At 62.9% G+C, this 16,269-nt stretch overlaps 1 protein-coding gene across 1 annotated transcript in view; it reads right to left on the bottom strand.

Annotated features, from left to right (window-relative positions):
• The window catches only part of RIMBP2 (RIMS binding protein 2), a 99,380-nt gene that overhangs the window by 9,755 nt on the left and 73,356 nt on the right, over positions 1–16,269 (bottom strand). Inside the window, exons 9-16 of the mRNA XM_037051866.1 lie at positions 16,075–16,151; positions 14,441–14,550; positions 12,409–13,218; positions 10,292–10,443; positions 8,892–9,332; positions 7,489–7,629; positions 4,964–5,122; positions 159–276 (exon numbers count right to left, since the gene is read on the bottom strand). Of these exons, the coding sequence (XP_036907761.1) occupies positions 159–276; positions 4,964–5,122; positions 7,489–7,629; positions 8,892–9,332; positions 10,292–10,443; positions 12,409–13,218; positions 14,441–14,550; positions 16,075–16,151 (2,008 nt within the window). The remainder of the gene's footprint in view (positions 1–158; positions 277–4,963; positions 5,123–7,488; positions 7,630–8,891; positions 9,333–10,291; positions 10,444–12,408; positions 13,219–14,440; positions 14,551–16,074; positions 16,152–16,269) is intronic.

Raw genomic sequence — 16,269 nt, 5'->3', positions numbered from 1 at the left:
GTGCTGCCTCTCCTCCCTGCTGCCTCAGCTGGGGGGGTCCCGGTGTTTAGATGAGAATGCCGTTCCCACCCATGTTTCTAAACGTTTGCACTGAGGCTCTACGCAGCCACGTGCCCTGTGTCCGAAGAAAGACAGAGGCGCCGAGCAGGCACACTCACCGATGGAGGGGCCCGTCCCTGGCCGGGACCTCTGGGGGCCGGCGCTGCCACGCGGAAACCTCCGGCCCACGGAGTCCGACCGGTCGGCCCGTCCTGCAGCCGCGGGGTTGCCTAGAATCTGAAGACAAAACAACAAAGTCGTGAGCCCACCAGCCCTGGGGACACAGGACTGAGTCGGCCCAAGCAACTCAACTCAGAAGCAGAAGCTGTAAAGGCAACTAAACTGAGCTTTTAACTGAAAGGTTAGCTGAAGGGCCCAGGAGACAAAGCCACTGAGCCCGGCACCCTGACTTCCGCAGCGGGGGGCAGGCAGAAAGAGTCCCTCGGGAGGTGTCTTTGTGGTGCCGCTCCCACTGCAGAAGCCAGGTGTCTGACCCCAAATGAAAGGGCTTGCAGTGGTTCGTCGCCCTGGTGGCCCCGGGGACCGCGTGCACCCCTGACCGACAGGCCCCTCTCCGATGGCCACAGAGGTGGGAAAGTGCCAGGTGGCCGCGGAGCCACATGTGAGGCCACCGAGAACGCACAGAGAAGCCTCCGGGTGTGTGAAGCTCAAGGCAGCGTCCAGCCCGGACCTGAAGACACTGGTCACGTTCAGGGCTCACGTGACCACCGTCTGCTCCCAGCACGCACTAAAGGTCGGTCAGATCGTACCGGAGGGTCAAAGCAAAGCCTCCAGCTCCAGGTGAGTAATGTGAGTCGGGACCCAAGGAAAGAGAAACGCTTCAGGGCTCCAGTGAAAGGAGGGCTTGCTACAGGCGGGGAACAGCTGGGGCTGCGTCCACCATGGGAGCCAAGGTCCGCAGTGGGGTGAGGGGGTGTGGGTCGGAGCCACCTCGAGAAGAGATCGCAAACGGCACTGGCTCCAAGCCTGGCCTGGCCCACCTGAGACCTCACGTGTGTGCTCATGGGAGAGAAGCCAACAGGAGCTTCTCTCCTTCTCTTCATGGGAGAGAGAGGCCTGACAGGAGCTACGGAGCTTTTTCCTGGTTAAGGAGAGAAGCCAACTCAACCCCACCACCGCCACACCCCAAAACCACAGGAAGAGAGCCTTCTGCGGTACCAACAGTCAGACATCAGTCTCTCTGTCCATTCTGAAAACCTACGTGCTGTCAGACTTTGGGGTGAGCGCAGTTCAGCTAACCCTTAATTAAAATTTAGATTTAGTTGTCCTTTAACTAAAGCAGCCATAATCACCGCTGATTTGGGGGTGGGAGAATCATTATTCAAAAGCGAAATAAAGAAATCTTCAGCACGGTCAAAGACTGCGGAGCAATGGGCCAGGAAATCAGAATGGCATGGAAACTAAAGGCAGCCAGCAAGAGGCCTGGGGGGCGCCCAGACGAGAGGGGTGAGATGGAGGAGGCGGACGGATTGGTCTGGCAAGCGGAGGCGAGGAGGGCTCACTTCACCCACCACGGGGCCTTCTGCCACTCGGGGCGGAGCCTGTGCGTGTTGGGCGGTCGCCCCACTGGGGGGCGTTTTTAGGCTTTTCTTCCAGATGTCCAGGCCTGTGGGCTGGTCCCAGCCAGATGTCCCGGGGGCAGGCCTCTCAGGGCTCGGGCGGGTGTCATTGCTCCTGTCAAGGGCGCTGGGGTCCACCTGCTCCCCAAAGTCCTCCTCGATGCTGGTCTGCCGGGTCAGCGTCCGCCGCCGGGCCAGCAGGGGCCTCAGGCTCCTGCAGGGACAGGGCCCGGGGCCTGGGCTGCCCACACTTCTGGAGCTCCACCGTGGGTCCTCCTCTTCACTGCCACAGTCCAGGCCGCTGTCTGGACTCCTGGTGGCCGAGCGGCTGACCCGACAGCCTCTGTCTTCGAGAAGGACGTCCTCGGTGTAGGGCCCGGTTGTGGGGCCCCTGGGTTTTGCAGGAAACCAGGAGCCCTGCAGGGCGCCGCGCCTCCGGCAGGGCCTGGCGGGCCCGGGCTCCCGGGTCCCAGACAAGCACCCTAAGCCCTGCCTGTGCAGGAACTCGCAGTGCTCCGCGTCCTCCTCCGCTACTTCGGGGATACTGGACAGCCTGGTGCTGTGCGGGGCCTGCGGGGGGCCCTCGGGCTGCTCCGGGAAGGCCCCTGCACAGGTCCTATGCATAGGGCACTCCTAAGGGACGCGTGCACAGACGGTGTGTGAGCAGGCATGAGGGGCCAAGGGAGGGAAAGAAAACACAGACAGCATTAGTCTCGGAGGCAGGGGCGAGGCATGCTGCCGGCTTGGGGCCGGGATAGCATGCTCTGGCCAGGCTCTGAGATGACAGCGGAGCAGAGCGGGCCAAAGGGTGGAGCCAGGCTGGGCAGGAGCAGTGGGGGCGGGCAGACCACGCGCTGAACCAGGGAAGCAGGTGGGGGCTGCTGAGCGCCGGGCGGCACAGGGGCAGCACACTGCCCTGGACCAGCGTGGTTGGTTCTGGGAGCCAGCCATGCCCAGACTGCCAGGGAGACCTGATCTTGCTGCCCACTGGCTGCGCCTGTCTCCGGGCAGCTACCACTGGGTGCCGGGTGTGACTGAGCTGCGTCACAAACCGCGCCTGTCCTCTCTCGTCCTCTTCCTAGCACTGAGCTGCCTGCCTTCCTCCCTGCCTAAGTGTAAATCCAGGATCTGGTCACTGGGCGTCTGTCCTCGCCCTGACACCCGTCCCCGCTCCCCAGTCTCACCCGTCACTGTCTGCCTGACCCTCCTCCACCTCCTAGACTTGGAGCCCCAAGAGCCACGTCCTGGCTACTGAGGGCCCAGGGCCCGGCCCCGTGCTGGCTCACCCGGGGGGTGCACGCTGTGCATCTGCACAGCCACCTTCCCCCTCCCCGCTCCGCTCGCCCAGCTCAGTCTCTGCTGGATGGAGCTGTGGGGGTCTGCTCTGGGGAGACTGACCCTCCATGCCAGGCACGCCCCTCGGGTCCTCCGACCAGCTCTCGGTGCTGAGGGGGCACACCATACGGGAGCATCGTGATCTGCCACCCTGCCTGTCCCCACGCTGGCCTGCAGGGTCCATGAGCACAGGGAAGTGGCGGGTTCCCGGGGACCTGCAGAGCGTCCGTGGGTGGTGAAGGGCACACACTCTGTCTGCTGAGAATCTCCCTTGTTTGCCAGCAAGACAGCGAGGACATCGGCGCTGGGAGCGTGATGGGGAGGACGGCTGTGGTGGAGCGCAGGGTCTGCCCAGAGTTTCCCGGGCCAGCAGGCCCCGTGTGGGGCGGCTGGACTGATCCAGCTGGGACACAGCGTGGGTGGCAGCTCGGTGAGCCCAGTGCACCAGGTCCCAAACCCTGACCCTGGATTTCTAGAAGCAGCTAGAAATCCAGATCAGCCCCAGACACCTGATCTCTAAGCTACTGTAAGTGCACTGAGGACAGACTAGACCGGCCCCACCACTGCTGGCAGCCCCACGACCCGCCTGCCCATCCTCCGCCCCACCTCCTGCCCACTGTGATGTCCCAAGGGGCTGGGGCTGTGCCTGTGGGTAGGGGACATACTGTACCCACATGGCCATTGGGTGGTCTAAAGACCTGGCTTGCCCTCTGGGCCCCTCCCTGGGAGTCGCGTCTCTGCCCAGCAGTTCCCAGGGAGCACAGCCCCAGGAGCTCCCGCCACCCAAAGGAGCAGCATCGTGGGTGGCGGGGACACTGGTACATGCTTCATCCGGCGCAGCTGTGAGTGTGGGGCATCCTGGGGAGAGTGGGCTGGACCCTCATGAGGGGGCTTGGGGCCTTCCTGCAACCAGAAAGGCTCCCGAACCCCGCTGGACGGGGTGATGTGGGGAGCTGGCGGGGACAGGGCAGGGGGCCAGCGGGAGGGGCAGGAGCTGCAACCGTGCAGGGTTTGCGTGGGGACCCGGCATGTTCTTCCATGCAGCCCTTGCGGGAGCCCATCACTCAGTCTTTCTGAGCAAGGAGGCACTGGGCTGGCAGCAGATTTGGGCGTTGCCTTCTGTCCACCATTCAAAACGCATGACTCAGACACCCTGAGCAATGCCTCGGCCAGCCCTTCTCCCCCAGCCTGCGTCTCCCCTCTAAAGCCTTTCCACCCAAAAAACCCACAGAGAACCTACTGCTGCCTGGCCCTGGGTCTGTCTCCCCCACTAGGTTGGGAAGGGCTAGAGGGCAGGGGTCATGTCCGTCCTTGCACCCCGGGGCTGGGGCGGGCCACACAGGGGTGACCAGCCCACATGCCCCATGCAGAGAATGAGTGCCCAGGCCAGAGCAGCCAGCAGAGAGGGGGACAGCCCCCCAGACAAGGCTGGGGGTACGCGGGGGCCAGCCTCTTTCCAGGCACCGTGTCGTGCACGTGACCCCCATCAAACCCCCCACTAGCAGCCACACAAGGGGCGGATGCTGAGGCTGCCTCATCTCTGGTGGGGGGTCTGACCCCACTGTCCCCCAGGACGGTCATCCCTCCCGCCTCTGCAGGGCCCAGCTCAGACACACATTCTTCCCACAGCCCCGCAGCCAGCCCCTCGGGTCCCCAGTCCCCAGCTGTGACCCAGGCCGACCCTACTCTCCTGGCTGCTGCTTCTCTAGGTGTGGACCATGGGAGGGGCCTCCTTGTCTGCTTCCTTCCCATTGGGTTCCCAGTGCAGAGGTGGGTGCCCCCAGCAGGGTGCCCCCAGAAGGGTGCCAAATGGGCCTCCCAAACCCTCGCAACCAGGCTTTTTAGCAAAGAGGACAGACTGAGAAGAACAGGGGATTCCTGAGTGCGGATTCAATGGTGAGAAAGAAGCCAATCCAAATCCACAGGCCTCTGGGAGCAGGTGAGGCCCCCTACAGCTGGCCCCCCAGCCCCAGCAAAGGACAGGACAGAGCTGGCGTCCGGCCACTGACCTTGAGGGCGCTGTGGGACGTGCCGCTGGGCCGCCGCCGGACCCCGCCCTCCAGCTGCATCTCCGAGCGCAGCTCCTCCTCATCCTCCTCCATGATGTCCGAGAGGTCGGAGCCCCGGCTGCTCTCCGTGTGGTACTCGTCTCCGTGGCAACAGTGGGGCTGGGGGCAGGAAGGGGACACGGATGAGCATCCTCTCGAAGTGAGCAAGCCCGCGAGGCTGCTCTTGACGCCGGCCCCTCTCTGCTGGCTGGTGAGCTCACAGATGTGGCAGCAGCCTGCATGCGGGGCCTCGGCATCCCCGTGCTCCCCACCAACAGGGCAGCGGGTGGGCCAGACCGGGCCTCCCACTCTGTGCCCCCGACGGGAACGGCTCCCAGCAGCATACCACCAAGGCCAGAAAACATCGCCTTCGGGCACCTCCAGCATCTCCAACTTAGCAGCTGGACGAAGGCACAAGCCAGAGGGTGCATGCCCAGGGCCTGAGGGGCTGGGGCCCAGTGACGGGAGGGGGTGCGGGGGTGGGGAAGTGGGCGTCTCTGCACCCTATCAAGGAGCTTAAACAGCGGCATGTGACCTGAAATGCACACATGTACACGCATGTACATACACAGGCACACCCCGGGGCTGTCTGGAGAACAGCCCAGCCGGACGGGATGGGAAGCCCTGTGAGGCTGTGCTCACTGTGTGCCCAGCTTGTCATGGGCACCAGCTGGGCCCATGCCACGGAGAAGAGGCTGGGGACAGCATCAGAGGTGTCACAGAAAAGCCCCTGTGACATAAAGAGTCCAGTCTCCGATGCCAGGAGCCTGACAGGGCATCCCAGGGAGGGGACAGCCACAGTCTCAGCTCCCCCCCACCCCCCAAGCACTGAGTGAAAGTAAGGAAAGCTGCAACCGCTAAGCGGCACGCCCGGCACGCTGGGGTTTTCGAGCACAGAGCACCGTGATCACGTTGTCTTTGCTTGACAGTGGGGACTGAGGACATGGCCTATCTCCCTGGTGGGTGACCAGACAAGTGTGTTTAGCAGCACCTGAGAGACACACTGGTTGAAAATGCCACACTTCCCATTACTACCCTTGACAAAGATAGCCTGCAGGGCAAGAGGCAGTGTGGGCACTCCCGGAGGAATGTTCCAGAAGGCTCCACCTGCCCCCTGCCTGAGAGAGGTGGCCTGGAAAGTCCTTGGCACGCACAGTTTGCTGCATCAGTTCCTGAGCTGCTCCGGCCCCAATTCTCCCAATGAGGCTCCAAGCAGACAACACAAAAGTGAATGGGTTCTCAGGGGGTAAACTAAGGAAGACCAGGCGGGCTTTCAGTGAGGTCTGCGAAGGCCCACGGGCATGAACTCCCGGCAGGGGAGCAGCCTCACTCGGTTCAAGCCCCGTGATGAGTTAGCAGTGCACTATGGGATGGGGCAAGCTGTTGGTTGCTTGCCAGGTCACCCACGAGCCATTCGTAGGAACTTTGTGAACTGGAGCCATGGGCACATGACCCTGGCCGCCCAGTGGGATGTCTGACAGAGGTTCTGGAAAACACTTTCCTCCCCATTAATAGGAAAGTGCAGAGGAGAAAGCCCCTCCTCTTTCACATGTCCCTTCCTTCCTTCTTGGGATGCTGTCCTATGAGGGTGTGATTATTGGAGCTATGGCAGCCACTTCGTAACCACGAGAACAGCCAAAAGAACAGAAGGTTCAGAACCCAAAGTGGACCTTGCAGCCTCCTACCAGAGACCCCTGCAATGAGGAGTGACTTCATGTCCATGTTATCTTGTCATTGTAGGGGGGCGTTCTGTTCCTTGTGGAAGTGAGTGCACAGACCATTAAGGTCACCTCGCAGAGAAAGAAGCTGACATTTGCAGAAGTTGGGGGACTTGCCTGCAGCTTCAACAGCAGCAGCGGTCAGGGTGTGGCCCTGCCTGCCCAGGCCCTGGCGCTACCCTGCTGTGGGAGTGAGTGTGCATTGAGGGTGTTGGGTGTGTACAAGCTCTGACACCCCACGGCTTTGGGACTCGAAGGCCCTGCCCCCCGTTGCCCCGTATTAGTGTCGGCACCATCAGGAGAGGCCTGGTCAGACCTGCGGACGAAGCCACAGGCTGGATTTGCTGCGTGTGAGCCTTGTCTGGACGTTTTGCCACTCAGAGCACAGGATGCCAGCGGTTTTCCATCTGGACCTCCCATGATGCCCAGCGAACATCCACTCAACTCACGAAAGTGCATCGACAGACGACAGGCTTTGCCTGAGCTGAGCCCACTGGTCATCTGACCCACAAAACCACCCTGTGACCAGGTGCTGCCATGGGGCAGTCAGCATGGGGCCTCACACTCAGGCTTTTGAAACTGTCCCCCAATGCGGTCCCAGTGCACAGGCATCACCGAATCTAAACTTCCCCCACCCACTCAGCTGGTAGTCACGAGGCCTGGCACCTCCCCAGCCATCTGAGGGGCCCAGGGCTGTGCTGACCTCCAGAGGCCTGTGCAGGGCAGTGATGCTGGGAGCCGCCCACCCGCCGCCCGCCCAGCACTCACAGGCTTGCCGAGCTCAGAGCCTTTCAGAAAGTCATCCACTGATGCGCCTCTCCTCCGGACGTCTGGGGACTCGTCGCCATCCTCCTCGTCGGAGTGGGCGTACTGGCCGCCCCTCTCCAGGAAGACGCTCCTTTTCTCTAACTTGGAAGGAAAGGAGAGACGTGGGTGAGCAAGGTGTTGGGGTGGGGCCAGCGGAGAGGCTGCCTGACCCCAGGGCTGCAGAGGGAAGGGGGGTCTGGGCCCCCAGACCGGGCCCCCAGGCCTTCTGCGTCCAACCCTTCCCTCTGACGGCCCTTGGGGTCCCAGGCAGGGTCTCCAGGCTGTGGGCTGCTGGGCTGCTGTCCGATGGGGAGGGGCAGTGCCACCTGCCAGGCCTTCCTGCCCAGGGAGCAATGCCAAAGCTCAGAGCTCTGTGGTCGGCCGGGCTTCAGCCCCATGAGCTGGCAGAGTAGGATGTGGGCAGGACAAACACACAAATTCTGAAGTGCGTCCGCAATCGGAGGCCACAGGTCAGAGTCCAACCACTTCTTAAGCGTCAGAGGCAGACACCAAACAAGCCAGGAGGCCTCACCCGAGAGCCGGCCCACAGTCGTTCAAGAGACCAACTGGCTGCCCCAGCGGCTCTCCCACCCCACCCCGGAACCCTGGAGATGACCTGCCTCTCAGCCTGACCTCCTGGGGACCCCTGCCCAGCCTCCAGGCCCTAGGACTCTCAGAAAGTGGGGGTCTCCAAGCAGCGGCATCCAGAGAAGGTGCTGCTGGGGGTCACCGCCCTGGAGACCCAACAGGCGGGCTGGGGGGACTGCTGAGCCTGTTGCCTCTGCCAGGGCGCTGACCACCCAGCAGACACCAGGGCACCCAGGGAGGAGACGGGCTGATCCCAGGCAGGGAGGGCGCCAGGTGCTGCTGTTTCAGGCCCTGGGAGAGGAGGGCAGCCGTGCCTCGCAGAGGTGTCTGACACGTGCCCTGTCTCTGCACACTGCACCTGGAGTGCAACCTCACACTCCCTGTCCCCAGGGCCCAGACCATTCCTAGTGATGCCATGCAAACACACATGTGGATTTCTGTACCACATGTGCATGTGTGCAAACATGTCTGCTTCACACACACATAGTGAGAACTTGGACGTGAGCAGAGCCAGGAGGTGCCCTGATAGGATGACCGGTCCCCAGGCTGACGCCCAGAACACACGGGAGCCAGGCCAGGGCTGGTTGCAGCCGTCCTCTAAGCCAGGCCAGTGGACAACCGCTGGCTCCCGTTGCCGGGGTCCAGGTCCCCAAAGTGAGAACCCTGGTTCCATCGGGGGCAGGCCTGGGAGGCAGCCCAAGGGGCGGGTTGGAGGGTACACACACTCCATCCAGCGGGGGGTGGGCGGGCAGGACCCATGTGGGAACCAGTCTTACCCTGCTGCTCTCAGCCACTCTCTGCGCGGCTTCCCGGGCCATGGCCTTGGCAACGGAGGAGGACACAGGGGCCCCCTGTGGTTGTGGGAGGATCCGGCTGGGTGAAGGCGACCGCCTCCCCTGCAGGCTGGGGGGCTCCAGCATGTGCCCGTGGGAAGGTGCCCGGCCCTGCTCCCAGGCCTCGTCCACCTTGACATAGGGGCCCAGGCGGTCATCTTTGGTATCGGGGACTCCGGCACTTGCTAATGGCTTCGGTGTGGGGGCAATTCTTGGGGGGGCTGGAGGCACCAGGAGGTCAGGGGGAACAGCAGCAAGGGGGGAGTCCACAGACTCGCCCTGGACTGAGAGGGTCCGCACGGTCACACCCTTGGCTTCCAGGCTGCGCAGCCGTAGCAGCTCCACAGCCGTGCTGTCCGCCATGGGCGCGATGACCTCGGCCACCTGCCACAGAGAAAGCCCGCTCGCAGCTGCCGGCCCAGCCAGCGCCCCCGGCAGCCCTGACTGGGGGCTACCTCAGATGCCACTGGCAGCTGGGGCCCCACCTATGTGCAGCCTGGACATCCCCCGAGTCTCAGACAGGGGCCCGGCGGGGAGGGCTGCAGGCACCAGGACCCCCGGCTGTCGGAGGGTCCGGGGGCCAATTCAGCCCTGGGAGAAAAGGCTCCCGGGTCCAGACCCAGCTCAGAGACAGATGCAGGGGGGCAAAGAGGTCAGAGCACAAGGTTCACTACGGTCAGAGCGGGACACGGGGCCGGGCTGCGGTCAGGCTGGCTCCCGCCCAGTGGAGACAGGCCCGGACCTGCCCGGTGGGCGAGCAGAGACGGCCTATGGGGCTCGCGCTCACCGAGGGAGCTGGGGGACGCTCAGACACTCACACCTGCTGACCGGCCAGCCCTCACTCCTCGTGGGGACCGGGGCAGGGAGGAAGGGGGGCAGACAGGAGCACCCCCCCAAGCCAGCCCTGTCCAGTTCAGGTGCCAGGACGGGTGCGGGGCGGGGACCACAGGCTCCCCCTACACCAGACGCTGGAGTCAAGGCCCAGCCACGTGTCACGTTCCCAAGGAGCCTAAACTGCGTCTGCTGAGAGTCAGTGTGGCGGGTTTACAAGCCCACCACCTACCAAGGGGCCCTGATATCGGGGGACTTGAGGCAGGTGGACTTTTAATCCTGGGGCAGGAGAACGAGAAAGGTGCAGAGCAGGTAACCAACGGGAGGCAGGCAGGGAGAGCAGGGCAGACAGAAGTGGGGGTGCTCAGTGTTCTGTAATGCCCTGGGGGCCCAGCTGGCAGGTGCTGAGTAAGTGCTGGTGGGTCGAGGAGGAAGAGGGACACTCCCCCTGGTCACCACCCCCCGGGGTGGGTGTCAGCTGCCCCGGGCGAGCCTCCTGCCCAACGACTCACCCTCTGCCCGTTTGCATACACGCCGTAGCCCGTGACATTGGCCCCATTGGACAGCCCAGTAGCGGTCAGGGCCGGCGGCTTCCAGGAGACGTGGACAGTTGCCGGGGTGGCCCCTGCTTGGACCATGACATCTTGGGGGGGAGCCGGAGGACCTGGGGACAGAAGGCAGGTAAGCTGCCCTCTTGCCAGGCAGGGCTCACCAGAAAGGGGTCACTTTCGGGAGGCATAGAGTCCCGGTCACTGTGTGGGTCAGTCCCAGCTGTGCTGGGAGCACAGGGCACGGCCGTGGAATCTCAGTGACTCTGCACAGGACAAACGGCCACCGATGTGTCTCTGTGATCTCTCAGTGAGGCCTCTCACTGCAGAAACACTCTGCTGCGCCCCTGAAACTCATGTGCTGGTGGACTCAGCTCCCCCTTGATGGAAAGGAAATGAATGACAAGAAATGGAGACCCGGGCAAGGGGGAGAGCCGAGTGTGAGTGTGGGGCTGGGGGGCGCACGGCTCCCTCGGGGCCGCCACTTGCTCCTCTGTCTGTCTGTGGCTCAAGCCTGGCAGGAGTACAGGGCAGCTTCAGGGCGGCTAAGGGGACCCCAGCGTTGGGCAGCACACACATGCCCCTCTTCCCTGTCTCTCCCTCAAGGCGACGTAAGCCTGGACTGGGTGTCCCCCAGGTGGTGGCCTCGTGGAAGGTGGAGGGAGACGGGGCTTCACCAGCAGCCCTGGACCCTGGGCGTCGGCTCTGCACAGACTCTCAGCCTGTGGGCCCAAAGGGGCCTCCCCAGAGGCGGAGTCTGCCAGCACCTTGACTTTGGACTTGCAGCCTCCATAGCTGTGAGAGGGAGACGTGCACCCTTTCAGCCGCCAGGTTTGGGCAATCTTGTCCCAGTAGCTCGGATGGCCCAAGACGCTCAATACCTGGGAGCTGATCTGTGGGACACGCCGCACCCCGTCCCCGTCCCCAGCCCCGTCCCCTCCTCTGCAGGCAGCCTTCCCTGACTCCCCCGTGGGCGTGCCACAGCCGTCCTCTGTGCCCATGCAGCCCTGTGTGCCTGTCTCATTTCTGTCCCCAGCACTGAGCCCAGGACCCCAAACGAGCACTGGGTGGTGAGAGGGGCCTCCTGACCCCACAGTCACGGTCACTGCCCACGGAACGAAGCCATCACGTAACAGGAACGAATGGACCATTCCTGAGCCAGTTTCCACGTGATGCCTCCAGCCCAGAGCCCTGTCTGCTGCCCGCGCACAGCCCTGCAGCCTGGTGTGTCAGACCCCGCTGTGTGGGGGCACCCTGGACCCCGGGGCGCAAGGAGAAATGGAGCGTGGGGCTGCCACGCCTTGGAAAGCTGGCCTTGGGTTTGGTGGGCGACTTCAGGCCGTTGGTAAATTGATATTGAAGTTTCAGCGAAACTCCCAAGGAACGAGTTAGGGCCGAGGGGACGGAGGAGGGCCCGAGGACAGAGCCACAACTTCAGTGTCCCTGCAGAAACCCCTGCTCCCCTCTGCTCCCAGACAGCAGCTCCCTCCAGAGCTCAAGCTCCCCGCCGGGACCAGGGGTCACAGGACAGACTCTAGTGACCGGGATAAACCGGACAGTGAGTGGACCCCGCAGGCCCATCCGTACCACCGTCCACAATTCTCTGGAGCGTGGGGGCTGAGAGTCGCCCCTCCTCCAGCTACAGCCCAGGACGCACGGAGGAGACAGGGTCACTCCGCGGTCGTGCCCAGGACCTGAACTGGGTCTCCAGAGGCCCTCACGCCTTGTGCACAGATGCATCCAGGTGTGCGGTTTACAGCAGGAGGCCCATCGAGAGGAGGAGTGCGGGCGGGAGGGGTGGGGGCAGGGCCCGGCTAGGTCCCGGGAAGGTCTCACTGTGCCCGTCTCTCACAGGACAAGCCCCCGGGTCAGACGAGGGGGAAGAGAAACACTGCCGACACCAAGGCCCTAAACACAGTCCACGTTCTGTCTGTGTCTTGCACTCACACACGCACACCTGTGCTTCACAAGTGACGATGGCTACAGGCAGCTTTCCCCTCCTGCGCCCCTCTGCGCCCCAAGTCCTGCATGGGTGACGATGCTGCTCTCGCCCTTGGGGGGCCCCTGGAGGACGGGCTCACCTGCGGGCAGTGTGGAGAACTCCACGAAGGCCTCCTTCTTCTCCCTCTGCTCCAAGGGAAGCTGCCACGGCATCTGGTGGGGCCTGGCCAGGACCTTGACCTTGTAGGCCGTGTCGGGCCTGAGGCTGAGGAACTGGTACTGGTACCTGGCCGCCTGGACCACGTCCAGCTCCTCCTCGTTGAGGAAGATGACGTGGCTGTAGTTGCTGTTGGTGGGCAGCCAGGAGAGCCGGGCGGAGACCTGGGTGACGCTGTCCACCCTCAGCTGGGAGGGGGCCACCACCACGTCCTTGCCCACGAGCAGCGTGCAGCGCAGCTGGTCCGAGCTGCCCCTGCTCGTCACGCACTGCACGGACACGCGGTGGGTGCAGGCCGCCACGTTCAGCTTCTCGATCAGGGCCTTAGTTCTGCCCGCGAGCGGGAGGCTCAGGCGCGGCTCCTGGTCCACCAGCACGGTGTAGCCTCCCACGGCGCCCCAACCTGGCGGCACAGCCGGGGGTTCCCAGCCCACAATGACACTTCTGGCGAGTTGTTTGATGAGGGTGATTTTCCTAGGGTAAGGCACGATGTCTTCTCCGACGTCATCAATGTTCACGTCCAGCGTCCCCACACCATTGTCGGTGACGCCCGAGTCCAGGTTGGTGGGCGAGTGCAGGTCGAGAATGTCCTCCCCGTCCAGGCCCAGGCCGGTGCGGTTGATGAAGTTCTGACCCAGTTCGGTCCCCAGGGCACTTAATCGGGACTCGCTGTCCTGGACAAAATCCACGAAGTTGGAGGGCACCAGACCCCGCTGCCCATCTGGGAGCTCACCTGCCAGATACAGGACAGAGTGACCGCCCGTCCAGCACAGAGGGCCCTGCCGGGAACCCACTCCGACACCACCCCTCGGGACCCGGGGCCCACTCCTGACACCCACAGTGCCCCGGCCCAGCACCTGCCGTCTGTCTGGCGTCTCCACGACACCGATGCCTCCATGCCCCCGGGCTCCCACATCCGCACCCACATCCGGGCACCCCATGCCCCACGGACCCCTGCTCCGGCCGAGACCGCTGCCGCCCACCACCACCCCGAGCAGCCCAGGGCCCGGGGTCTCAGTCAGCATCAGCCAACACCACACGCAGACTGCAAGTGTGGAGGCCACACCACGGACACCAGCTCCTGGTCTTGGTGCAGGGGCAACACAGATAGGACCGGGGCCGGGGGGAGGGGGGGGCTGCCCTGCAAAACACCGTGTGCAACACTGTGAGGCTCCCAGGGTGTCTGTTTGCGACTAATGCCACCCAAGTAACTCCCCTCAGGAAGACTGGTGGCCGTGGGTGGTCACGGGGGGAGGGGGGAGGAAGTGTCTTTCTTTTCAAGCAACCGTCTCACTTCTGCACTCTCCTTCTGAGAGCCTCCAGTGCCTGCCAGGGCAGAGGCTCGGGGACTGGGAAGTACTGGGAACCTGCTGGTACCCCAGAACAGACCGTTCCCCCAGTGTCCACGTCTGCAGGGATGCCAAGGGACCCTGGGGGCTGGGAAGTGCTCAGTGCTGCCGTCCCACCCAAGGGAGGCCACAGTGACCCCTGAATCAGCTCTGGGTTCCACCTGAGTGAGTGAGCCCATGCTCTCTGCTCCAGACCCTGTGGTGGGGCCAGAGGTTGTGGGGTGGACCTGGCTTGGTCAGTGCGTGCCTGGGACAACTCTGAGAATGCAGCCTCACTGACTGCAAGGGAGAGGGGGACGATGACGATGGCAGGGGCAACAAGTGACATTTGCTGAGTGAATCCCATGCACAGGCCCTGCTCTGACCAGGCCTAGGCTTCATCGTCCCCTCGGCCTCCCCAGGTGGCAACTGTCACTATGTCCACTCTATAGCCGAGGAAACCATTCGCGGAGGGAGACCTGTTGACTGGAGAGTGGGAGGGTCAGAGCAGAGCCTGGGGCCAGCAGGGGTCACATGGGGACCTGGCCTGCTTATCAGGCCCTGGACAGACCTGCCTGGTGCAGGGGCCGGCCCCGTGCACCAGCTGATGGCCATGCTCTAACAGACCTTCATAGAAGCCGTCCTCGTCCATGTCTCCATAGACATAGAGGTATTTCCCCGCCGTGAGTGGCAGCTCAGCCTCTGGGTTCTCATTTGGACCATCAAAGGGGTTGTAACTGCAGGAGAAACAAAAGTCACTCAGGGACACACCGACAGAGGCTGGTCGCAGCCCCGGCCTTGCCGACTCTCTCTCGCCTTCTCTCCGGGCCCGCTTGCCAGCCCAGCACCACCGAGTCCACTCTGTGCACCGCGACTCGAGCCATCGCCGGCTCCCTCTCACAGACTGAAAACAGAGTTCTGACACCGAGCTGCACACCTGGGACCTGTGCATCAGGTGACATTCATCACTCTGATATTTCTGTTCACACATGTCACTTCTATCATAGCTACAGATCTCCGAATTTTTAAGCAAAGAGGGAGATGACCAACCCTGCATCTTTCCAAATACACTATGTAGCAAAGGCAAAATCACATTCCATATACTATTCTAGAATCTGCTCATTTTTCCCCACCCATAACCTCTTTAATGGGTGTGCAATATTCCACCGGATAGAGTCACATGCTTTGACTTCCTAACACTGGGCGTGATGTTGCTTCCGACTTGGGCTAATATAATCAGTATTGATCGATGTCCCTACACACCTCTTTGCAGACTTCCTTTCGACGGACAGGCTCCTCACAAGTGTGTTGACCTGGCCAGCCGTGCACATTTCTGAGGCCCTGGGGATGCCCCTCCAAAGTGTCCTGACACGGGGACGCCCACTTCACTTTGCCCGCCCCACCAGGAGCACAAAAGGGCCCGCATCCTGGAGCCCTCAAAACACTGGAGTCTCCCATCTTTGAAAGTCACTTCCAGCTTGCGGGTAAAACATGTTACACACACTTAGGATTTTCTAATTAAAAGGTTAATTAATTTGAAACAACAGAAAGGTCTCAATAAGCAAACACCATGATATTCCTCGTGCTCAGCAGTGGCAGCCTGTGGCCCTGTGAGATGATGACGACTACATGACATCCATGCAGTCATGTCACCGTGAGGCCACGGATTTTATTCAGTCACCAGGGAATCTCAGCGAGAAGAGCCGAGCAGCCGTCCTCACTCCCAGCGGGAACAGCCCAGTGAGGAGAGCGGACTCGTCCAAAGTTGCAAGCTCGCTGAGCGGTGGGATGGGGCAGAATCAGGCCTCCTACCCCTGTCCATGCAGGTGTGACCACACCACGCCTCTCTGTCCCTCACGGCCACGTCCAGAGAAGCCTTGCCCAGCCTGCACTCGGGGCCCGAGAAGGGACAGTGGCAGCTCACGGCAGGTCCCACATCACAAACCTCACCTGCCCCCAGGCTGGCAGGGTGGAGGGGCGTGGCCTCACCTGTAGCGGGCGACACACAGGTGCACCTTCCCCAAGTATCTCTGCCTGGAGGGGTTGGCGTTCCGCTCATTGTCCATCTGTCAAAGGCACAGATGACACATGGTCACAAGGCTGCCGTCTCACATCTGAGGGAGTGACACACTGGACGTCCCCTCCGAGGCCCCCAGGGCTCCGCAGCCTCGGGTGCAAGGGTTCCTGGGAAGTGCCGCTGCCCAGACCCAAGGCAGGGCTGTGTGGGCCCCTCCCGAGNGGGTGGAGGGGCGTGGCCTCACCTGTAGCGGGCGACACACAGGTGCACCTTCCCCAAGTATCTCTGCCTGGAGGGGTTGGCGTTCCGCTCATTGTCCATCTGTCAAAGGCACAGATGACACATGGTCACAAGGCTGCCGTCTCACATCTGAGGGAGTGACACACTGGACGTCCCCTCCGAGGCCCCCAGGGCTCCGCAGCCTCGGGTGCCAGGGTTC

This window comes from Sturnira hondurensis, unplaced genomic scaffold (assembly GCF_014824575.4).
Source record: "Sturnira hondurensis isolate 20B ecotype Veracruz unplaced genomic scaffold, ASM1482457v3 Scaffold0007406, whole genome shotgun sequence".
Classification (NCBI taxonomy): domain Eukaryota; kingdom Metazoa; phylum Chordata; class Mammalia; order Chiroptera; family Phyllostomidae; genus Sturnira; species Sturnira hondurensis.
Note: the sequence above shows the minus strand (reverse complement) of the source record. Positions and strands in the feature narration are given on the sequence as shown.